Here is a 25,453-nt window from a genome sequence, read left to right as displayed (position 1 = left end):
ACAAAGTAGAATAATTACACCCTTTTGTGCATAATGGAAGGAATAATCCGCCTCACACCTTGGAAATAATTCCCCAGTTCAGCTATGACTATGACCATATCACTATGAATTTACAGCAAAACTGACCACCTGCAATTCAAAGTACAGCAGAAGTGCAAACATTTTGTCATGATGACGTTGCTGTGGGGGTGTGACAGAACTGAAGAGCACCCACAAACCTCCCACCATCATGGCCCACAGCAAACACCTCATCAGGGTGTGCCTCCAGCGCAGCTCCAGCTCCAGCCCTTGCTCAGAAGCAGATTTCCAGTGCTCTCAGCCCCTCAAGCAGTACATACCTCTGTGCTCCCACTGACTGCACCTCTGTAATTTCCACAGTGTTTACAAACGACACAGCCTTCGGGCCTCCGTAAGAGGGTGACCTAGGCATCCCTGTGGGGGACGATGGGACCTGGTGGCCTGGGGATTTGTAGGAGCCATTGCTCACCCTGCCCTGTAGTGCTTGATGGGACTGCACGTTATTATTGGCTAAATCAGCTTGCAGAGAGGTTGTGGAAGTCCTTGGGGCTCTTGTCATTGCACTTGAGAGTGAAGACACTGAGGACTGCAGTATAGGGTTCCTTGTGCTAAAGCTGGTGGCAGCCATCAGATTGTCCCTGGATCCGTATCTCATGGCCATGCTGCGCGGGTCTTCCGAGAGCGTGCTCACTTGCTGAAGGCTGTAGGAGCTGGGTGTGTCATAGACACCTGAGTCTGCAAACACTGAGTCAGGGTGCGAGTGGAGGAGCTTCTCCCTCTCTTCCATCTCTTTCCTTTCCTGGATGGATGCCATAATTGTCTTGGAAAGGTTATCATAGCGCACTGGGGAGGGGTCTCGCTGATGCGGGGCCGGGCTGCCCAGCACCGGGCTGAAGCTCTGCGGGGGCTGGCGCTGCAGCTCGCTGCCCCGGAGGTGGCACATTTTGGCTGACAAATATGGGGAGTGGTACCCAACAGAGCTGACTGCAGAATGGGCAATGCACTTCCTCCCCGAGGGAGACATGGGGTTCAGCAAACTGTCATACGAAAGACTCCCATTTCTGTTTGACAGGGAATTGGGAGAAAAGATGCTTTTGTAAGGGGTGGAAGCTGCTCCTTCGGACTTTATTGGATGAAGGGGCACTTTGTCTGTCCCCCTCCTGCCAGCAGATTTCAGGCTCAGGGATCGTGAATTGATGGCAAAGGAATCTATCTGGAGTGGGGAAGACTGATAGGTCTTGTGGAGGGAGCTCTTCCGGTAGCTGGGGATGTCCAAGCTGGGTTCAGACTGGTAATCAAGGCTCCTGCCATCCTCTTCTATCAGAGCCCCTTGACTGTGTCCCTCCTGCAAGGTGATCTAAAACAGAGGTGAATGTGAGAAACAGAAGGCAGTGACACGTAAGTACAGGTTTTGTCTCTCAGCGAGTGCATGGGAAGGACAGAGCTGAAGGTCTTCCCTCTGACTGTCAGCCCAGGTTCATTACAAGAAAATCTCCTGACTCCTGTTCAACATATGGATTAGCACCTTAGAACCAAGGAGGAGTTGCTAAATAATATTGACAGTAAAAAGTAAGTTAATACATGAACACTGAATGAGACCCAAGCTGAGACTCAAGTCTCAGTCAAGGTAAATCAGATTGTTATCTGATAATACTGCCCTTGGAAAATGCACTGCACTTCACATTTTCTACAAATAGCTCTCGAGTTGCAGGATGTCTGGTCTTGTGTGCTGAGACAGAAATATTTTGAGCTTCATTTCAACATGCTGGGGACCAGCACACTCTTATCCACTCTACTCTGCACTATGAATATTCAGTAATTCTGAATTTCTGGTCATAGGTCTTCAAAATTAGGCACTTAACCTTAATTAAAGCAGAGAGGCTCCTTCCCACCATTTAGACAATGAAATGAAGCAATTTTCTCTTTTTTATTGCGTGTGTAGGAGAAAGTGGCCACATCAGAAAAGGAAACAAAGCCCATAGTTTATTTATGTGCTCTGAAAACAGATAGGATTTCACTTTGTTTTACTCTGTGAAAATTGCTCAGAGTTCTGTTCACTTAAAATGCCACTCTGTGCTAAGCAAATAGTTTTCACTGCTCTTTTTAAGGAACAGTTTGCCATAATGCACAATAAATTGGCTACACTGGCTCTGCAAACAAAGAGTTATTATCAGTCACATATTTAATCAAAAATGCAGTTGGCACAGCTTGTTCTTTAGTTTCTTTTAAAGAAAAACTATTGAAAAAAAATAAACTGAATGACAAATCCCTGATTTATTGTGGATGTTTTTAAAAAGCTTTTTCCTTTCAGCTAGAAGATAGAGAAATATGCAAAACAGCTCACTCTCTTCTAGAGCATGGTGCTAAATTTGGCTTTCTCTGGAAAAAGGAGACCAAGTGACAGCCTGTAAAGGAGGATGAGAGCAATGACGTAGCTTTTAAGGATATTTGTGCTACTTATCCTTGTGTCCCAATGCCTCTTTCCTAGCAGCTTTCATTGCTCAAAAGCAGAATTGCACTGACAGGCTGAAGAACTGATACAGAACAGACACCATGGCATTCCTCACACAGCCCAGTCTCTTTCCCCCTGTACCTCCCACTTAGGCATGGCAGACAAATCCATGCCCTCCTATCAGCTCACCACGTGAACCCCATTTTATGATACTCCCAGCTGACTACTAGAGAGTTGTGACTACTATAAAACTGAACAAGGCCCCAGAGCTTGTACACCAGTCAGCAACAGCAAACAGCAACCCTCAGAGTGAAGGTGCTGTTCCCTGTTATCATTTCACAGCACTGCCCAGTCCCCTGGCCTAATCAGAACCTGCCCTGTATCTATATTGCATCTCTGGCTATGCCCTGAATGAACACAACAAGCCTACCTTCCTTGGCTCTCTGACTTTTGGCATTATGACTCAGAATGCTGTGGCTTCCACAGCTCAAAATTGCTAGATGATGCCTGTAAATAGACTATTTTGAACTGGATGTCAAGCCATTTTTCATGCAATAAAATGAAAATGATAGGATATTAAACTTTTTGGATACAGTGAACATGAACACTGTTGTTCTTGTGTTCCCTCTCATAAGCCACTCATTTCTTCATTAAGTGGACATATCCAGAGAATAAGATTTACCATTATCGCAGCAAGACTAAAACTTAAACTTGGTCATAGCTGCAATTCCACTATCTATCACCATCTTTCTTTTCAAAATGAGAAGGATTCAGGAGAAGCTTTCCTCATCATATAAGGAACATTCTGTCTTATTACAGTGTTGCTACAGTCAATTGTTTTCATCTACCATATTTTCCTTTGCTAACTTCTTTCATAATACTCCTTCCTATAACCCCCTTCTTGTTATTCCAGGAGTGATACTGAAGGACCTGATGAAATTAATTTTAAGAAAACTACACTGTGTGTGGTATGGGTTTTTTAAGGCTGTCTCCACTGTTGCGTGAAGATTTGGATACATATTGCAAATATACAAGTTAGACCAGTGATTTTTCAAATGCTGTTCTCAGGTCCTGGGGGCCAAGGAATATTTGCAATAAATCCATGAGAAATAAGTTTCATAACTTCTAAGCAAAAGAGAAAACTGTTAAAATTCCACAGCAAATCTGTCTAAGTGTTTTGACCTCAGTTTTCTTGATAGGTGAAAATGATGCCAAGAGTTAGGAAGGTGTTTTTTTCCATATAACCCAAATGCACTGAATAGGTGCTGAGGAAGGTCAAACATGAGGAGTCCTCTGTTAATTCTCAGTAAAATATCTCCCGGGATGCTTTAAAAGTTCTTTCTATTCTGCAAGCTGACGTCTTAAGGAATCAGTGAGTACACTGAGTGTTGACCAAAGGGTCTGATCCAGAGAAGCACTCAGCATACCCAGTTCCCTCTGAAGGGAATGTGAGGTGGCACCTCTGCCAGGAGAAGCCAACAGGAGGTGACACTTCTCAGCACCCCAAGATCAGACCGAGACACCGGAGCAGCGGCAGCGCACGCCTGGCAGAGGGACAGACGCGTCAGCAGGGGGAAGCTGTGAAACCAGACATGTTTCCATAAGGAGCACAGTGAAAATAATACACTGCCACACAACAGTGCCAAGCTTTGTTATTTACTTTTACACTCTGGCACTCGCTGGAGCCCTGCAGTGAATTCCTCCTCAGCCCCACACTGCCTGGTGCTAGCTGGGAGCAGAAACTCGCTCACCTGCTCGGCCGTGGCGTGGTAGTGGACTTTGGGATTGTTGCTGAAAGCTGGTCGGTATTTGTACATGGCAGGAGTGGGAGGGCTGATAAGTTTGGGTGAGAGGCCACCTTCTGCAAAAGAAAAAAAAAAAACAACTTTCTATTAAAATGTATGTGGACAGAAATATGTCAGCCATAATTCCTTGCCATCCATCATGTTCTGCAAGCAGATCTGTTCTGGAGAGAACAGAACTTGCAGTACATGTTTTGGTGAGTAGAAATTTTGCCTAATTTGAAATGCTAAATGTTTGTAAGAAATTCAGCGACTAGTTCTGTCTGGAAAAAAAAAGGTTTTTTTAATAGTATCAAGCATAAAGTTCACATTTTTATGAATGAAATAGTTTGCAATGCCTAAGAATTTCATGCTAATATTTCTGATTTCCTTAGATTCCTTAGACGTTTTTATTTTTAAAATTGATTTAAGAAGGGGTTTAAAAGAGTTTATAAACCCTGCAAAACTGACATGAAAAATTAAACCTAGGCTTGAATAAACCACTTCAAGCTGGCTTTTCTCTCCCTTTCCTGCTGTTAATTCCCCTAGTATGGAAATCTTATAAATAGAAAAAATCCTTTGCCCAGATCCCATGTTTTGAAAGAATACAAGAAACATTTTAAAGAGGCTAAAATAGTTTCTTATAAATAAAAATAAAATGCCGATCATGCAACTATACCTTCACTGGTGCCCAGCTGCCCTTTTAGCTCAGAGTACTTGTTTGGATCTCCTTTGGGTGGAAGAGGTGGTTGCACATCCATACTCTTATCCTCCAGACCTTCCAGGCTGATTTTAGACTGAAAAAGATCCAAAAAAATCAATCATTACATGAAACTTGGTTAAATAACACCATGTGGCAGAGTGCTGGATGTACCAAAGAACTAGAACTACTTATACCTAAAATGACAAACAGGATTTAGCATCCACTGCAGGCAAGGACTGTCACAAGTAAAATTAGCATTGTTATAACCAGCCAGTAGAATTTTTAATGCACTATCCTGGTCTACTTGGCAGGCTAAGTACTATAATCATCATGCTAATTAATGTGTGGTAGAAGACAATAGTGCTTTCTAGCATTTTTCAGCAACTTTCCAGGTAGCTCTCAGCAAGTAACTATCCAAAATTACTTCCAAAGGAAGTAGCTATCCACAAAAATCTTGCAAGTTGGCTTCATTTGAATCCACCACTTTTTATGGGACTAAATAAATCCTCTGTTATTCATACCAGGAGAAACTGAAAAGAGGAGAGAACTCAACTCCTGAGTCAATATTCCTTGCCCCGGACCACAAGTCTTTCTGCAGCCTGGAAGCTCAGAGCATTCTCTGAAGTAGGACAGCTAACCTGGTCTGGTGGTACAAGGGTCCATTAAAATTAATTTGAACACCAAGAGGCGACAGCTCTTGGGACAGAAAATAACTACTGCAAAGAACAGGCAACTCTTCCAAAAGAAGCCCAGAGGGCTCCATGCTAGAGATGCCTGTTACTGGATCAAGAGCTGCTGTTACTGAACCTGCGTTACTTTCGTAGCATGAAGTGTATGACAAGGACTCAGACCCTAGTTTCTGCATCATCTCAAAGAGATTTGTCAATGACAGACTCATTCCCAGCCTTGATAATGCTCATTCCATGCCCTCCAAAAGCAGAGCTTGGAGATTCCCTCACCTTGCTGCGGTTGAGGTTGGCTTGGATGCCGTTGTCGCTGATCTTCACCGTGATCTGTCGCTCGGACAAGTCCGGTCTCAGGAAAGGAGGCTTCACACTCACAGCCTGCTTCTTCTTGGGCTCAACCACATACCTGATGAATTGTGCAACAGTCCTCGTTAAAATAAACAGTAACCTAAGAACAAGGCTTAAAAATCTTCCCATTTCCAGGTAATGATTTAAGAATGTGTCAGAATCTAGGTAAGAATCTCCATTTATTTCAGTGTATGTAATAATTAGGCAGCAATAAAAAAAAATAAATTAGTGAGCGAAAGGAGAAGATGTATTAAAAAAATCAGCAATTTTTTAAGCACTAATGGACAAGAGCACAAAGAGAGCAAGAGAGGCCTGCCACCAACAGAAGTGACTGACTACATCCTCCCAGTTAACATGAAACAGCTGCCCTGTGGTGGGAGTCAGCGACTGGGGAACAAGACCCAGCACATGGGGAGTTACTATGGAGAAGATGATGTGCTGCCAGTTCTAACTTACCACATGGTGACTTGTTTCTGTAGCATGTTTAGTGTTCAAATAAATGGAGGTAAAAGAGACTGCCAAGTCTATAGGAAGCAAAAAATCTAAGAGGAAATGGCTGATTTTAGATATCTAATTTCCCTCCAGTGGAATAGAATTCTCTAAGTGCAATTGGCCAGTGTCTGTACAATAATACACACACCAGCTTTCTCTGTTTTATGTAGTGAACAGGACATTCTAGTACTGATGGCTCAGGGGCCTTCAATATAGAGAACAATCTGAACAGGTCATCACAAAACACAAATGTTCTGCTTGTTCCAATTCTGTGAATAGCCATGATGATGGCACTCACAACCCCTCTCTTAACACAAGTGTCTCACAGCGTTTAATACCCAGCTCTTCTCATCCACCTTGACCTGACTTTCATGTTTGGAAGGTTTGAGAAGCAGCTACTCCAATGTCTTTAACACATGTAACAGTCCTTTAGGAATTATTTGTTGTATAACAAAGGGGAAAAAAAGGCAGAAAGAGTGTCAGGCTCTGGAATTGTTCAACACCCTAAAAAGGCTCAAATAAGTCTTGTAGTAAGATTATGATCATGTTTGCAGGCTAGACAGCTCAGCACCTAGAATTATTTATAGTCCATCTGATCTACTGCATTAAGATCCTGATTTCAAAATGTGAAACAATAAATCCATTTCCCCAAAAATAGAAAGCCATAAATAAAATCCCAAGTTTCGTGATGTAGATCTCATTGATAATCTGTTTTATGATAATGAAAGTGCCAGTGAGATTGAAAACCACAGCAGCCTTAAATTAGATTTAAGTCTTAAGGAGAAAGGCTGATTTTAGCTTCCTTCCTTTCTCCCAGCAGACTGGACATTGCCTGTACAGTGTAAGAAGTAGTGTGGGCAACATGATAACATATGGATATTTACCTTGTTACTGAAATCCACTGGATAAACAAGCTGGTGAAGACAAGCTCAACATAATTTGACAAGCTCATTCCAAAAAAATATTTCTGGGATAAGGGTGGTAAATTACAGGTTACAGCCATGCAACAGGAAAGCAGCTATCACAGAGCTCTACCTTCAGGACTGTTTTGCTTTGCTTTCCTCTTATTCCATCAATGATTCTTGGCTTGTGAGCCCAGCCAAGCACATTTCTTCCCCTGGCCCAACAGGGACTCTTGCTCCCTCATTCCAGCTGAGAGCATTTCTCTTACCTGGGAGCCAAGGGGCTGCAGAGCACATGTTCCACGTTTCCACAGCATCCACGGGTAAAAGGATTCACTCCCCCACGGAATTTCCCTGTCACCTGGAAACATGTTCAGGACACTGCTCAAACCTCTGGTTATATAAAAGTCATCATCCAAGCCTCAGAAAGCCAAGAACAAGTCTGACCCTTCTGTCCTTCCCAAAAGGATTGTTTTTCTTTGAATGCTGCACTTTTTCTCTCCAGCTCTAATACACCACCTCTGTCAGCCAATTCCAGCTAGGAGGCACTCAACTCAAGACCCCTCCCAAAAGGACATTGCTGAATGTGACTGGGCTTCAAAGTGATATGTTCACCTCTCCATGCTGCTCCTTCACTGGATCTGTGCTCCCAGCCAGACATCCTGTTTTGGTCTCTATTATTCCCATCACTTCCCCTCCTCTGCCTTGGCGAGTCCCCTCCAAACCAACAGCAAAGTCGAATCAACGTTCCCAAATGCTGGATGAGAGCAATGTTTCTCTCTCTCAGATCCCATCCTGAGCAGCAATCAGTACAAACCACTGCCTTATGTGGGAGGGTGCCAGGACCTCCCTGGTGATTACAATGTCTGCTTGTAAATGAGCAGGTTTAATAAAAGCCAAGCCTCATTAGACTGGCGGGATCCATTCAAGGCTTCATAAGCATTATAAAGAGTTAGTACTCTACAGGCACATGCTCAAAAGTCACCATATGGGGATAAATACCAATAAAGCCAGGGAGATTACCAGTGGTTGCCATTAAAAGCATTACTGTTGTTGTTGTTTGCAAGTAAAGCATTTTAATCAGCTCATAGTTCTGATCTAGCAACAAGTATATAGAGCACCAGAAATACTTTCATAACTTGCACATAAAATAACAACAATCAAATGATTCTGCAATGTATTATGCTGGCCTTGTTGATATAACATAAAGCTCTTTAAGAGGCCAAGAGAGAGAGGCTGGAAGTTCTGAGATTTGGAAGAGCAACCTTTTGATGAAAACATGGGCCTGGGACATTTGGCAGGTCTGCATTCAATCCTAGGCTCACACTGACTTGTGCCAGATGCTGGCAAAACATTTCAGATCTCTGTGCCCATTTTCTCAAACACAGTATGAAAATAAAATTTCTCCAACTCACAGATTACAGTACTAATTATATCAGTTTGGTTTCTAAAGTAGTTTGAAAATCACTGCTAGAAAGCAATCTAAGAGGGAAGGGTATTTATTTACTCTATTCAGAAACTAAAAATACCAGGATATGAGCAGATGTTGGGTTATGGGTTATTTTCATTCCATAAAAGAATTTCAGAGGCATTCAGAAAGCTCAGTAAACATCTAAACCCAGCCACTATGCACTTTTCAATTACAATCTGCCTACTATGAATGCTCAGAACTTACAAACTCCAGAACAAATAAATACCAAAAATTTACAGTAAAAACCCAAAAATGTCTGTACCACTGGCCTATAAAATGTACTGGGAAAAGAGAACAAGATAAGCTGAGCATATTGCAACTGCAAAGCTGACAGCAGATAACTACCAGTGTGAGAAAACAGAATCAGCACTGAGACTGCAGGAGAAAAGAGAATGTTTTAGAACAGTGGCAAAGCCAGGAGCAGATCTCACATCCATCTCTCCTGGTCTGGTGCTCTAATTACTTAGATATGCTTCCTCTGCAAGGACTTCAGGGCTGGGAACATCCATCCTTCAGTTACAGATAACCCCTACATATGACTAAGCAGAAATTAAGACCAGATTATATTTAATTTTCAAAATGGCATGGAAAGATGTAATAAATCTCAAGTGGTTTGGTAGCTCAGGAAACCAAACCAAGGTAGGATACATTTTCCAATGGTTATTTTGATCACAGAAAAAAATCCTCAACCTTTCTAAATTCTAGTGCAGCCACAAACACAGGAAGTTAAATTTTACATTTTTTAAAGTTAAAGATTTCCTTCTTTCTCAGCCGAAAATTTTCATGGAGAGTTTATATCACTGCACAAAGACAAGCCTAAGGCAAACCATGACTTGGGCTATGAGACCAAAATGCCCTGTGTTTCATGCTACTATTGTTAGCACTATCAAATCTAATACTTGGCCAAAATTAATTTTAAAATGAAGAGCAGATGATTCTGAGCAGGACAGAGAAAAGCATTTGAAGATGACAGCTATGGAAGCTTGCTTTGTTCAAAGGCCATGTTAGGCAACTGTTCAGGATGACTTCAGAATCCTTGCTTATGTAAACCTCCCACACTCTTCTGGATAAGAGTTTTTATTGTCTCTTGTGGGATGGAGACAATGTCATCTCAGTTTACGAGGGCCTGGCCTCAGACAGATGTTTTCATCGCTCACAGCCTGCCCAGGAGCCAGACAGCTCCACAGCATGGAGCCATCAGCCCCCAGGACAGCTAAAACAGTTCAGTGGGAGCTGCAGAGCACCCATGGGAGCAAGGGCAGCAAAAACCCGTCTGGAATAAACCCCAAACCACAGGGGAAAAGAAGTATGGTGGGGAAAAATGTGAAAAAACCCCCAGATATGAGGGGCACTTGGGAGCTGGAGCTGCAGAAGGGTAAAGCACTGCAATGCACAGAATTTATGAGCCTTGGGATGAAGGCTGAGACCAGTGCCACACCTGCAAACTGTCCCCTGGGGTGGCAGTGACCTGTTATGGATCCCATCACATTGATCTCTATCAGCCACACCAAGCCATTAATGTGCACATGAATGCAGGTCTGCATCAACCACAGGGACTGTGGGTCATGGACGTTGGAGCAACTGCAGGGGAACTGGAGTTTTCCAGGCTTTTTGGCACAAGGTGTCATGCTGGCACTTGGTTTGGAGAAGCAAAGCAAGCTGGGTCCAACTGCACTCTGTGTGTGTTCATAAGCATGAGAACAAGAGAGAGACACAGAGGGAGACAAAGAGCTAACTCAGACCCTATCATGGGCAGTGAGGGCTTGCTGGGGTAGTTCAAACACCAGAGAGAGGGCAAATGATTTAATATTTTCCTTTCTTTTTCACTCAGTCTCATGGGTTGTTCAGTCTGACTCATAAAGTTTGAACTTCTGGGGTTGATGGTACTTACCACATATAACCTATTTCAAGGTCATGAGTAGATTTTAAACAATAAATAAGTCTGGGGTGATGCTCTATGGCTAAAAAAGGGAAATCTTTGCCTGCAGTGTATTAAAAAAAAATCTGAAAATAAAAAAAGAGGCAACCTTCCTAGATCTTCACAGAAGCACCAATAAGAGCATTACTGGTAAGATTTGGACCATCTTTAGCTTCCCACCTCAGCACCTAAGCCACAAACATGGAGACAGGATTGCTCTTACCTGTTCATTGGTTGTGCGCCCTCGGGCCACTAGAACAATGTGGAAGCCAGTGAGACCGATGACTGGGATAAAGAATAACCCAGCCACACACATGACAGCCATTCTGCATCCAAGAGTTAAAGAAACTGGGATGAGCGAAGGGGAAAAGGGTCTGTGAAAGACAGGGAGAGGAAAAGGAGAAAAAAAAATAAACAGGGGAGTGTCACAGTTTCATAGAATGGTTTGGCATGGAAGGGACCCTAAAGATAACCTAGTTTCAATACCCCTGCTGTCAGGACATATTTCATTATCCCAGGCTGCTCCAAGCCCTGTCCAACCTGGCCTTGGACACTTCCAGAGATCCAGGGGCAGCCACAGCTTCTCTGGGCAACCTGTGCCAGGGCCTCATAGTGAAGAATTTCATGCTAATATCTCATCTAAACTTGCCCTCTTTCAGTTTGAAGCTGCTCCCCCTCATCCTTTCACTCCAGACCCTTTTCCAGAGTCTCTCTCCAGCTTCTGTGGAGCTCCTTTAGGCACTGGAAAGGGCTCTAAGGTCTCCCTACAGCCTTCTCTTCTCCAGGAAGAACAACATCAACTCTCCCAGCCTCCAGAGCAGAGGGACTCTCTGAGCACCTCTGAGGCCTCCACTGGACTTGCTCCACTGGACTTGCTCCAGCAGCTCCACATCCTTCTGATGTTGGCACAGCACTCCAGATGAGGTCTCATGAGTGCAAAGTATTCCTCACCTTTAGCAAAGTCTAACTAAATTTAGTCCCAAAGTTAAGTCCATCTGCTCCTAGTCTGGGTCCTCACCCTTGAGATGGTTAAAAAGTAATGTGAACTCAGTGATTCTGGCTCTACCTTTCTACCTTGTAAAGAATATTCTGCACTGACCTATCAAGAGTAGTATCACCCCATCAGAGCCAGCAATTCATGTGTTACATAGCATGCAGGGGGCTACTTCCAGAGCACACTCTGCTCCAAAGCACAGCAACAGAGTTTTAAATACAGCAAGCAGCAGTTGAGAGCTACACCTGCTTGTAAGTTAAATTCAGGGAGGCAGCTCATCCTTCTGCTGGGCTGTCATGACAAAGATTGAGAAAGACAAAGGGTCACCTACAGTTTCTGGAGCAATCCATGCTCACACAGGTACAACGGGAACAGAGGAAATCCCGCACTGAGCATTTACAGGAGGAGAGCAGTGGGGGATCAGGACAGGCTCCACCAGCTCCCAGAGGACAAATATTCAGATTCATTCCTGCCCATTTTCCTCAGTCACCTTGAGTCTGGAAAGACCAGCAGGAAGGATACGTAATGGTAGTGTGAGCTGCTCCCAGCTTTTCCATGTGGTTCAGGACGAAGATGAGCCCAAAGGTGAACACTCCAACCATGTGTGTACTTAAGGACAGCAAGAAGAGGAAAAAATAGCGGTAGTTCCTCCGTCCAATGCAATTGTTGACCCATGGGCAGTGATGGTCAAAATCCTTGTAAAGAAAGGGAGAGATAGGGAAAAATATTCAAACAGTGAAAGAAAATACGTTGCCTCAGAGAGGAATCTGAACCACTGTCATGTAAAATTACATCAGACTAGTTCTGCAGCTTTACAAAATGCTTGACTGTCTTTTATAAAACTTTTTAGGACCAAGTTGTTTCTCTATCCATGAATGGAGAGGTACTTGACTGTTTATAGGGTTTGAAGAGAGAGAGGATATATCAAACATAAAGGACAGGCTATTTATCTGCTAGCAGCAGAAGCCCTCATTTTTATCATCCTTACCATGAGTCAATTACAATGAAGTTATTATAGCCTAGAATGGTTTGAAGATGCAATAGTGCTGCAGAATGCCTTGTCCCACATTTCAGTATTTACACATCACTGAATGAGTCCACTTTGAACAATGAGTCCATTTTGAACACAAAAGTACCTTTTTACCAAGCAGGTCACAAAGAAAAAGAACAGCAGGATCAGACAGAGGCAAAGTTATGCACAGGTCCATTAAATTATGAATCCAAACCTAACTATTTGTCTCAGTCACAAGTCCAGAGTCCCTCACAAAGTCAGATCACTTTAAACAGGAGATTTAATAATGAGGGCAAGCCACAGACACCCTCCAAGTGCCTTTACACAGTTTTGTAAGCATGTAAATCCACTGTCTCCAATGGGATTATTCCTGACGTGAAGACAAGATCAGGTGTAAGAAATAAACCCTTCTTACCTCTGTGTTCTTCAGAGCAGATATTACACATTCCTTGCACTGACAAATGAACTGTTTATTCTTCACTTTGTGGCAATGCTATTTTTAAGCACTGCTCAATGTTAAGCACTGCTCAGTGATGACACAGGGGGTTTTGTATTTCTAAGTTTTGCACAATGCATTTACCAAAAATTTACAAAATACAAAAAAAATGTATTAGAGCCTTCTCAAAGCATATTAGAAAAGGACAGGGGCAACTTAAATATTAAGATCATTTCAGGCTACATCTGAAATGCTGACATAACATCTGTCTGTTATGCAAATCTGGCTGTATACAGCCCAAAATACCTATGAATTATGAAACTATGTTAATACTCACTGCAAACATTCCAATTAAGAAAACAAAAATCTGACTACTTTTGTCACAGATTCATTTTTGGGTCCCTCTGGTAACAGCGTGCTTTAAGTTTTAATTTGTTTTATTTCTGCAAGTGTTGTCTGCTTTTGCTGTTTACTCATTTTTATCAAATTGGTTCAAAAGTTTTATATTTGGGAAAATAATTTTGATTTTACATTCTAGACTGACAGTGAAAACATGTGAACTACAACCCTGAGTGGATCCTACATGGAAAGCCAGCAGAGTCACTCCCATTACTGTCTCAAAGCTCTTCTAGAATATGACAGGTGAGTGGGAAATAAGCATCACAAGAATCAATAAAACATGTTTAAGGCCATGATTTATTGATTCAGAAGTCATTAACACTTTTTGCCTACATTCCTCCACAGCAGCAGTAATTTAATTACAAGCAGAGCTCTTTACTTGTGCACCAGAATAGTAGGGAACATTCAAGTGACCTATCAATAGAACTTGTGAAGAGCTAGCCAGAGTCACCTTGCCTTCTGCTATTTTATGCAGGTTCATTTTGGATTCCCTCCCATTTTCATTTCTGCTGCAGAACTGACTCCCATGGAAGCCTTAGATCAGCATGAAACTTCAAGTGTTTATACCACTGAGTTTTAAGCAATCTTTTTCTGAGAAAACTTCATTTCCTGAAAATGAATTTTTATGCTGAGCCACCAGGGAAGGTGGAAGAAAGAAACTCCATGGGACAACTGAGAATTTGCCATCATCTAAACAACCCTCAGAACCTGGAATTAGTGAAAACATTTATGTTTTAAAACTAGTAACAATGATTCAAGTTTTCTACCAAAAATCCAGCTCTATACAACAATTCACAGCAGTCTAAACAAACTGTGTGTCACAACTTACAAATAGCTATGGCTACTTCACTCTACCCAGGGACCTTAGCAGCTCCTCACTCTCAGGCTTCTAAAATCCCACATCCTTCTAAAGCCTTCCAAAACAGGACAGCCTTGTCCTATTTATCAATGGTTACTAGCACTGCTTCCAGATAATTATAACTTAGATATAGGACTGACACAAGATAAATCCAGGCAGCCTTTCTCTCACTTGTAAATGTGCTGCTCTCTTTGGGACTATTCCCTTGCTTATGGCAAAGAGGATTAGGACAAAGGTAGTGTATACAGCATTCCAGCTGATTCTGGTATTTTTCCCTTTCTGATTAGTAATTCCTTTCATTTTAATGGCACAGCTGAATATATTTTAGACATATTAAGATTTCATCTTTCTATTTAGAAAAAAAATAGACCTTGCAGCAGAAATTATCCTTTAGAAGTAGAATTTTTAGCTCAGCAATAAAAAGTCCCCTGGCAACACACTGCTGTGAATACAGTGCTCTGTACCTACATGTCTGGGAGATGCTTATAGCCCAAAAGCACATCTTACTGTTTAGGGTTATTTTTTAAAAATCCCGTGTGACTCACCAAGACCCCAAGGGTAACAAGAATCAAGAAAGTCCCCTAATTCAGAGCAATCAACATTAGAAACATGAATGAGCTCATGCTCTGAGCTGGGGTGTTGACAAAGACTTAGGCTCCTTCTATTGACTGGAGAACCATTTGCTGAACTCTGAGTTTTGCTCTCCTGAGCTTACACACCATTGTGGCTTCTCCGCTGGTCCACTAATGCTGTCACCAGTTTGCAGCAAATTAAATGATGAACCTTAAACTCATACATGACAAGTTGAAATGGTTCCCCCTGAATTTCTTGCTCTCTTGAACTCGGCACCAACTCTCCCATTCACTCCTTTTTTTACATTCACAATCCCTTAGCTACTTCAAGGAAGATGCAGCCAGCATCATAAATTTTTATTTTAATCACCACTGGCGACAGGGCTGACAACAAGCATCATTGCATTTGTAACACATAACTGAGGGCTGTGCTTCGAATGGCACTGCTCAGCGGCAGTCCAGCTGTGAATTCCCCAAAACTCCCTGACATGCTTTTGCTTTGTGTCATTAGTCAAAAAACTTACAAAGCAAGTTGTAACATTAAGTTCTTAGTCTGCTGCCTAGAATATGAGCTGATGGCATCTTCCCATTGTCATAACCATGTAATGAGACTGATGCTAGAAAATAAAAGAGCACAAGGCACGTTCCTCAGCCATCCCATCCCGTCTGTGATTTGTACATAAACCCCCAGCTGGCCACAGGAGTCCAGCTGTGAACTCCCCAGAACTGAACTCTGGGGCAGCCCAGCAGCCCGTTCCCAGCAGCAGGGGCAAGCCCAGAGGCGGGGTGGGGCAGCCCAGCAGCGTTACCTCCACGCAGTTGTCGCAGACGCTGCAGTGGGAGCAGCGGGGCGGGCGGTAGAAGTGGCAGGTGGCGCACCACTTCATCCGTACTTGGATTCCTTTGATCTCCACGTTCTTGTAGAGCGGCGCGCGGAAGTCGTCGTCCTTATCCTCATCCTCGTCTGCTGCTCAACGCAAAACTCAGAGTTAGTGCAGGCAGCACAGGGCAAGGAGAAAAGAGCTAATCCTGTCAGTGCCTGGGACACAGGGACACTGCACAGTGCCCTTCCTGGGGACAATGCACAGGACAGATGGTTTATCACTGCTGACCTGTTTAAGAAAAGAGTCCATTTAAAAATAAATGCACAAAAAGAATGCCAGTCTATAACAGACAAATATATACTGGGAAGAAAAAATATTATTCTAGATTCCTGTGATCTTTATTTATTTCCTCCTGACAGAAAATCTAAGAAGTTCACATCTATTTAACACCTGGTTAAACATTATAGTGCAGCTGGCATTGGTTGACTGGCTCCAAATTAGGTGGAATTTGATAATGTTGTCCCAGAGGAGCATCAATTACTGTCATGCAGTTCTATATTAAATCTTCTCTAGATGTGTTATCATGATCCAATTTCCATTGACTTCAGAGGGAATTTCTCCCTTCACCTAGATGAGCTTAGGATCTGGCTCAGCTACAGTATTTATCTGCAAGAGTATTCTCTGGATTAACGTTTGTGTGTGGAAGCAGAGTGCTGTACTGGCACCATTCCCTATAATTTTCCTTCCTAACTAGTCAGTGGGACTCTTAGAGAGAGCCAGACTCTAAATCCCTTAGGCACTTCTATAAATACAGTCTTTAGGTTCTCCAATACCATTATAAACCTGCCCAAGCTGTGTAATACATGTGGGCAGATGAAAACAAGACACCAGAACAGTCAAACCATTTAAGCTCTCATAAAAAATCTGACTATGCTGACAAAAAGTCTGTACATTATATATACCTACATGCATTTAAACATGTTCCTTTTGCAGAATTCAAACACTGAGTTTGTACAAAACAGATCCACATCAAAAATACTGAAAGCTGATTGTAGTTGGTATAATTAGCCAGCAAAAAACATTGCCAGTCTCAGCCTAGACTGTAAATCAGATTTTTCAAGGCAGCCCCAATTTCAGTTACTTGATATTTCCTTTCCTACTCATTCATTCTGGTGTATTACCAGAAATTCACACACACAGAGCCAATACTGATTCATACCAGAAAGATTCAGAGAGCCAACAAATTAAAAAAAAAAAAAAATTAAAATGAGTAACAGAGCTGTGAGTTTGATTAAGCTCCTCTTCAACAAGCTGAGTTTCTGCAGCCCAACTTTTATCATTTCCCCCCACAGGCCAAGTTCTATCTGCCAGACCTGCAAGCTCATATAATATAGCTAGAAATGTGCTTATTTCCAGTTTCCAGAGACCTGAGCAGAAGAATACATTGACAAAGGAATGTATCTTACTACACAAATTCTCACACACTGATCCACTGACATGGAGCAGCCAAGTCTCATATTTTTCTAACAGATTTTTGATGGCTTCCTTAAGGAATTGTGTGATTTCATTAGAGTCTCAGCTTTTGTACTACTTATTTGTTGTTTTGGTTTTGAAATAAATTCCTAACTATCAGAAATGAGCTAAGAAGCTTGAAAGCCGAGAAGACTGAACCTAATTTCAACAGCAGAAAGCAAACAGAGTGATTGGGTATTCATTTTAAGTCACTCCTACAATTCCTGAACTCCTTGCGCTGGCAGCTCTGCGGGCGGCGTGGGGTGGTGATAAGCTTTTTTTCACATGCACACTTGTGATCTGAAATAACATCTGCTCCTCTTTCCTCCCAGCACTGGTATTTATAGTCTTTTCCATCTTTTCCCTTATCAGTTTGCTTCCTTCACACATCTAAACTCCTACTCCATTACCTCCTCCCAGGACGAATGCCATGTCTTTTCTCTCCCTTTGCTCCCAGCATCTTCCTGACAAGGCACAGGCACAGAGATGCAAGGCCAAGGCCACAAATGAAGTGAGAGACAGTAGAGGGGTGAACTTTAGGAACTCCTCCTCTTCCTACTTTGCTCCTGATTCCCTTGCGTACAGGGAGATGGGATGGGAGGGAAGGTGATGAGAAAGTTTCTGTTTGATCTCCCCATGTGTTTCTTCCTTAAATGCAAAGTCCAAAATGAAGAACTTGTTTGCAAAAGGAAGTTAGAGAAGCCAAGAGGAAGGTATGAACTGACAATACATTCAGCACTGATCACTTCCAGGGCCTGGTGACGTCCAGCTCTGCTCTTTGTCCAGCTCTGCACAAACACTGGATTCTCAGACTGATAATGTTTAATTAACCATTGCTATCTCTGCTGTGATAAAGAAACTAACAAGTCCAGGAAACTCCTTAAAACTCCACCTGCGTAAGTTCTTTTGACAGTCACTAGCATTTGTAGCTTTAGGTACCTATACAGTGTATCAGTTGATCTTACACAAGTGACTGAATCTTGCCTCTGCCTTAGATCGCCTTCACACACAAAAATTTCCTTAACTGGAGTGCTGCAACACTAAATCAGGGGTTCAGAAGCTTCAGCTGAGAGGAATGGCAGAGAGATGCTCATTATTAGACCATGCTACCTGGAGAAACCCGGCCTTGCTATTCAGGGAAACCAGCAGGACTGGCACCTTGCTCTTGTCAGGTAGCAATTCAAAACAGACACTGAACTTGGTGAATAGAGGTGAAGAAGCACAGCTTGCAGACAGCACAGATCCATTGGCTTAGACAGACTGCCTAGAGCAGTCTCTGCTGCAAACTGCGTGTGAATAATTATTGGAAGACAGATAAAATGAGGTGATAATTCTCTCATTAGGATGTGTTAAAAAAGATTGCTGCACTGTGGTTCCCATTACAAAAGCTGAGTGATCTCTATCCTATTTAATCAGCTGTGAATCAGTACTAATTTAAGCAGGAATATCTTTCTAAATGTATACATTTTTAGACACTCTAAGGCAAGCCTTAATCATTATCAGTTCTAGCGTTCAATGCTTCTGCATTTCTTTTAAGGTATTCTGGAAGGACTGCTTTGATGAAACTTGCAGGAAGTTTAGCCTCTCCCCTCTGCCATGCTCTGCTACCTGTTGTGAAGACAGTGACTTAAATCCAGTGTGCCAGCATGACACAGGGGATAGCAATCAAAATCACATCACTCAGGAGAGCTATCCAAGGAGAACCATTCTACACAACCCCGTGCCCTCGAGTGCCAGTCTGAGCAAGTGTGAGGACACCCAGGAGCTCAGAAGGGAGCTGGAGGGTGCCCAGCATTTCACTGCCATCCCACCCCTACTGACAGTCAAGTATAGTAAATAAAGAAATAAAGTCTACAAGATTAATCAGGAACTTGTGTGTTTGGATACCTGGCAGCTCCTTTGGTTTGGCTTTTCAATGTCCCCCCTCCCTCCACCCCTGCAACAGTCCCATTTCTGTTACCTCGTGGGAAAACTCCAGGGTCCATGAAAGTTGCCATGCTGAAGTTTGCCAGCACAAACAAGAAAACGAGTCCATTGTACACTGGGATGGCTGGGGAGATGGCTTTTGTCAACCAAGGGCACCTGTGGAGAAGAAAAGTTACGGGTAAGGCTCTTCCAGCTGTAACACATGATTTCTTCCCACTCACTACCCTGACACAGAGAAGTACTCTGGGCCACCCAGCCATGCAGCAAGGCTGAATTTGCAATGTAACAGAAATTTCCACGGAGCCAGTTTCAGTGATCACTGCAACACCCTCTGTAAAGCCTCTTTGTTCCAGAGCACAGAAAGCCCTGATTGTTCACAGGGCTCACAGGGCTTTGCCACACTATTGCCTTATCTGCAACCTGGCGTTTTACTACTTTGTGTAGCAGCTTCATGCCATTGTTGCAATTCTTTTACCTTCTCTACTGCCTTGTTGCAGTTGGGGTTACTTTCAATTTTCCCTGGTGTAAAGCACAATAGGATTCAAACCATTGATCCCTGAAGCAGGGGCAAAGAGAATCACATTTGCTTCTCACTAAGCTTCCATGGTTTTTAACACTCAGAACCAACATTACAAAACCTCTCCTTGGGGGAAAGTTTTGTCAGACCAGGCTTTGCAGGTGTCAGCAGAAAATGCAATATCAAAAAGAAAGTAGATGGCATATGCCATGTGAACAATGTTCAGAAGCACCAGAAAGATTTGCTGCTTACCCAGTGAGTGTAACTGAGAGGAACTGAAAATAAAGGGTAAAGGAGAATGAGTAGGAGACTTTGGGAAGAGTTTTGGGAAATGCCTGTTAATTAGAGGAAAATTGTTCAAACTGCAAAGAACACTTCCCACCAGCAGAGAAGAGCATGATGAGGCAGTAAAGAACCTCCCTTCCAGGCAGCTTCACCAAACAAAAAGCAGTGTGCATTCACTCAGCCATTCACAGCCTCTGAACACCCCACCAAATGCATTTCTCCTGTCTGCAGGAGGAGGTTTGGTGTTACAGGGCCAATGAAGAGAAAAATCTGATCAATCTCATGATACTTGCAAATGTAAGTAAGGAAGAATGTGGGTCAAAGTATGTAATTGAAGAAAAGACCCCTCACTGAGTTGCTCCTTAGATTTCCACTTGTCTCGACAGCCAAGGACTCTTCCAAGGCTGCTGAGGAGGCAGACATTCAGCAATGCCTGCTGCCATTAGCATAAAGCACACTCTGGCCCATGTATTCTGGTATTTTGCCTGCATTACATCTACAGTTGGGTCTGATTGTCTGCCTGGCTGAAGCGTGAGCAAACAAGGGGAAAACAATGAGCAGGCAGCCCTCTTCCACGAATTTGCACTGGGTTTGCTGCTAAGAGGCTGTTTTGAACAGCTGAGAATGGTGTTACTGACCTTGAAGGGACACTGTCAAACATGCTCTTGTGACCAGTGTTAGGAAGTCACCACGTTTTCTTCTCCTGTTTCTTTGTGGGCAGGCAAAAAGAGATTGTTTTGCACTCCCCACCCCTTCACAGCTGGGCTTTTATCACTGCATGGCTGCAAACTGCTTTTAAAAGGACCCTTCCTTGTGTGTGCTTCACTCAGCCTAGCCTGGACTGAGGAGAAGATGGACAAGTCCTACCCAGGGTGAATGAACTGTAAAGCCATGAGCAAGGCACGTCTGTGGCCAGGGCCAAACCTCCAGGCTGACTAAGGGAGAAGTTTAAAAAAGCCAGCCAAAGACAGCTTGACTCCAGGAGTCCTACCTACCCTAGGAACATTATGTTTCCCAAAAGGTGGAATTTCAACAAGTAGTGAGCTCATACTGACTTGCTGCCTTGCTCAGTTTGCCTCAGAGCAGCTGCTGGTGACTGCAAACCAAAGCAAGGCACCAGTTTCTCACTTGCCAGGAAAGGGGCTGCTGCAGTGACCTTGCCAAGCAAACTGCAGGCCTGCCACTAACAACAGCTTCTGCCACATCCTCTGGAGGAAAGCAATGTAAGTCCTGAAGTAAGCGGTTATAAAATCAATTCTACTCAGGGAAGAGTTCTTCCCTCTAAATTATAGTAAAATTAGATTCAGTAATGGGCATGACTGACTTAATTTCTTCCCATGAAGAAATTGCCTACACAGAGAAAGATTATGAAGTTCCCCATTGCTTGTCAAGCATGGAGGAGAGACGTCCTTGGCAGTAAAGTCACGTAGGTTGGCAAATCAAGGGACAGGAAACCCTTTCTTACAGATAACTAGTTACTCTGAACGAGATTATAATGAGAGAGACTCTCAGATGATTAATGCAAGCATTTTTTAACATTCTCATTTGTGATTTATTTTGTCATGTTCCCAACAAATATATCAAAATATTAGGAAGAATTTTAGCCATAAGATAAACTGCACAGCTCATTTAATGGGTAAACAGTGTATCTGAAAAGACTTCACGGAAGTTGAAATAAAGAATAGAGTGAGTCACTGTACATACTAGCCACAAGGTCAGCTCACAATCCTTCCATTTCTTCTTCCCAGAATTGTTATGCAGCATCACAGATTACATAAAATTAGATGGGACAAAAGGGGCCTCATTTGTAAACTAGGCTGGCCAATAAAAACAGATGTGGAGATCCAGTCCTGGCGCATAACTGTAAAGAGGTCTGAAAAAAAAAATTCCAATAGGATTCACCAAAATGATGCAGCCTCCCTGCCCCTCACTAATGCACATATGATTTTTGGCAAAATAACAGAAATTCTAATCTGAGCCTAGCAGGTTGTTTTATCACTAATCCATCATGTGAAAGCCTGGCTTCTGCCCCTCTGCCTCAAGAAAAAACCTGCAGAAGTGTTGAAGCAGGACCTGTAGCAAGTTTCTTTTTACTTTGTGCATATTCTCTCTCCAGGAGATCTACTTCCAGGAGCAATTGTGCCTATTATATATGAATAATTACAGCTGAACTTTTCCTTTCCTTTTTCCTAACAGAAGTTGTTGTGAATCCAGACAAACAGCACATAGGATTTAAAGCTTTCTTTGGCTGGTGAATCCAAAATTTCAAGAGGCTACAGTTTTGTATCTTTAACTCATCTCACAGTGGAATTATATATCAGGAAAGGTACCACAACTTCTATAGGGCTACATCAATTACATAGAGCCAGGACCAGTGCATAATCCCCTAATGGAGCACCACCAGATTTTTCTCTGAGACAAAGTAATTGTCTCAGAGAAAATTACATACAATGTGTGTCCTATTCCAAGTTAATTTGGATCCCTCCCTTGAACCAGATGACCTGCAGGGTAATGTTGCAGGTACCAACCATACTGCATCAAGGACTGCTCCAAAGAGAAACTTCCCTTGGCTTTGTTTACTGCAGAGATTCAGAGCCAGCACACGCCACCATGGCACGCTGAGGATAATTACAGATCTCAAATTTTCCCAAACAAAGCACACAATTACACAGGCACCATTTCCCTCATAATTATACTTCTCTGACACAGAGTGATTCTGTTCATAACTCAGTGGAGAGTAATTCAGGGCGACAGATTTAATCTCATTTATCCTATTTGCTCTTGAAACCCTATCCTAATAAAACGGAAAGTTAAAAAGATTAACAAATAGGATCACACAACTTGCTAGGTGTCAGATAGACTTAGCATGATCAGCTGCCTTCCCCTGCTAAATTAAACAACAAATAATCCATTCTGCTTTTTGCCTGGTGCTTTGTAGCAAGACATGTTTGTGTCTTACAATTATAGTTCACCTATGATTAAGTAATTGAATTGGACATTTTTCTTGAATCCTGCTCTAAATTAGTATTTTGCATTTTTCATTAAAACATTGTTAGAGAGACAGTAGGAAACAGAGAATGGAGCCTGGGATTTCAATAACAAGGTTCTAGTCTTGGCTCTAACACTGGCCCACAAGCCACCAAAAGTCACCTACTCCCCCCAGCCACCCCAATTACATATCCTATAAATGAGACCAAACCCCTGTCAGACCACCTTCCCCAGTGCAGGGCAGAGAGTCTGACAGTCTGAAGGATCTCTGTTAGGGCCAGGCTGGTGGCTGTGGTGTTCGTGTGTCCCTGGAGGCAGCTCTGGGTACTCAGCAGCCTCCCCTGAACAGGGCATGGGATGAGGATGGGTCTGTGATTTACCCAGCAAACAAGGCTGGTTCATTTTACACCTGCCTGCAGCTCCACAAGCACATGTGGGCATGTCTGAAGGCCAGAGACAAGGAGCAGGACATGGGGCAAGAGACCACAACCCTGCCCTTTCCTGAAGCTGCCTGTGCAGTGCACAGAGATGTGGGAACCTCAAGAGATGGTCATCCAAGCTTTGGACACTTTTCCACACCTAACAAGAAGACCGACAAGGATTGTCTAATTGGCTGCTCAGCTGCACCTAATATTTGATCTGAGATTACCACACATCCTTCCCCTCAGCCCCAAACAGATGGCTGATGCATCACAAAACAATTTATCTCTCCATGAATCACAAGGCATGGGTTACAAAATAGAAAAGAAAGCATCTCTCAGCCCAAATGTACTTCTGCCCTTACAGTGGTAAAAGAGTAATGTGGAATAGCTGATTCAGTGCATGCAAGTAGAAGCAGCTCAGCAAAGTAGGGACTAATTAGATAAGAGGGGTCAACAAGCAAACATAATTTGACTAAGAACTAATACTAATTTCACTGGAAACTTTCAAACAATGTCCAAAGACTGTAGAAGCCTGTCCCTGACTCCTTTCCAAGAGTTTCTAGCCAAACCCTGACTGCTAAGAACATGTTTGCACTGTAAAATCCATACAAACAATTTCTAATCATCTGACCAAAGATTTAACATTTCTAATATCAACCCTAGCAGCTGGAACCAACATCCTGGGCTGTCCAAAAGCTGCCCTACCCTGTAAGACAAAACAGTCAGGAAGGCTGAAAGGACACACCAGGGCAGAGACAGGTCCAGAGAGGCAAAAGTCCCCCTCAACCAGCACTGCACCAGCTGGAACATAAATGAAAGGGCTATCAACTGTCTGATTCTGAACACCCACACTGCAGAAGGATTTGGAGCTGGATGTAAACACTGTACTTTAAAGACCATTACACCAGTTTGTATGTGGAACAGAGAAGTTGCAAGACACATCCTGAAGGCTGTGCATGGCCCAGTCTGCACCACAGAGCAGAAAAGGGCAGAGCTCTCTTAGTCTTTAGCAGTGTTAATCTAAAACATTTCTCACATTTCCCAGTCTGGGCAAGATTTTTCTATTTATATGCTTTTTCCTAACCTGAAATTACAGCAAAGTACCTTTCTGGAATAGTAACAGAAGAAAAAAAATTCGCTCATTTTCCATTTTTTGTGACTATCAAAGACAGTATGAAGATTATTGTACATCTAAAAATATTTTCCAAGGTGCTGAGACATCTGTAGGTTTAACAAGGCATCACTGGAAACAGTCAGAAGAGAATTTATGTGAGTGTCATAACCAATGTGAAACAGAACAGCAGGTCTTGTGAAAATAGCAGGAGGTTCTGGACTGCCAGGTTCTTTGCTCAGCTCTGCACATCAGATTTTGATAAGTGAACTAATTTCTGCACCATATCTTACTCATTGGCAAGACTGCAGATAATACATCGTTGCCATAGCACTACACTCTCACTGTGAGTATGGCAGTTGTACTGACAGAAAGTGATATCAAAGTAAAGGATAACAAATCCAAATGTTACCAAAAAATGGGAAAAGGACAAGTAAATACTGGAAAATTTATTACTGAAAAGCAATAAATGATGAGAGCTGACTGCTACATAGAACAGCTCACGCAGGTGATAAATAGGACCTACCAAAACATCTGCCCTGAGTTTTCGGGTGCAGTTATCCAGCAGAAGAGGCAAAAAATCACCCCAAATCCCACCACCAAAAACCTCATTGATTTCATGAGTCCCTTGCTCACTGAAATACAGATGAACACTAGAGATGGAGGTTCAAATCCATCACCTGCTTAACTGTGTTTAATTATTCACAAGAAATGTGCTGGGCTGGAATTCACTCAGGTTTAACAAGAGCTGATGGGGTTTCAGTGAACTTTCCATTACACTCTGGACTCCATCCAAAGACTAGTGGTTCATGTCTGGCAACTTAC

At 42.8% G+C, this 25,453-nt stretch overlaps 1 protein-coding gene across 2 annotated transcripts in view; it reads right to left on the bottom strand.

Moving 5' to 3' along the window:
- ZDHHC8 (zinc finger DHHC-type palmitoyltransferase 8) overlaps positions 1-25,453 on the bottom strand; it is a 110,549-nt gene that overhangs the window by 5,897 nt on the left and 79,199 nt on the right. For both annotated transcript variants that reach the window (XM_059863257.1, XM_059863258.1), the window contains 9 exons: positions 19,340-19,461; positions 15,853-16,010; positions 12,288-12,460; positions 10,995-11,097; positions 7,652-7,743; positions 5,914-6,046; positions 4,931-5,048; positions 4,222-4,331; positions 339-1,375 (listed from right to left, as the gene is read on the bottom strand). In XM_059863257.1, coding sequence (XP_059719240.1) covers positions 339-1,375; positions 4,222-4,331; positions 4,931-5,048; positions 5,914-6,046; positions 7,652-7,743; positions 10,995-11,097; positions 12,288-12,460; positions 15,853-16,010; positions 19,340-19,461 — 2,046 coding nt within the window. The remainder of the gene's footprint in view (positions 1-338; positions 1,376-4,221; positions 4,332-4,930; positions 5,049-5,913; positions 6,047-7,651; positions 7,744-10,994; positions 11,098-12,287; positions 12,461-15,852; positions 16,011-19,339; positions 19,462-25,453) is intronic.

Source organism: Haemorhous mexicanus, chromosome 19, assembly GCF_027477595.1.
Source record: "Haemorhous mexicanus isolate bHaeMex1 chromosome 19, bHaeMex1.pri, whole genome shotgun sequence".
Lineage (NCBI taxonomy): Eukaryota > Metazoa > Chordata > Aves > Passeriformes > Fringillidae > Haemorhous > Haemorhous mexicanus.
Note: the sequence above shows the minus strand (reverse complement) of the source record. Positions and strands in the feature narration are given on the sequence as shown.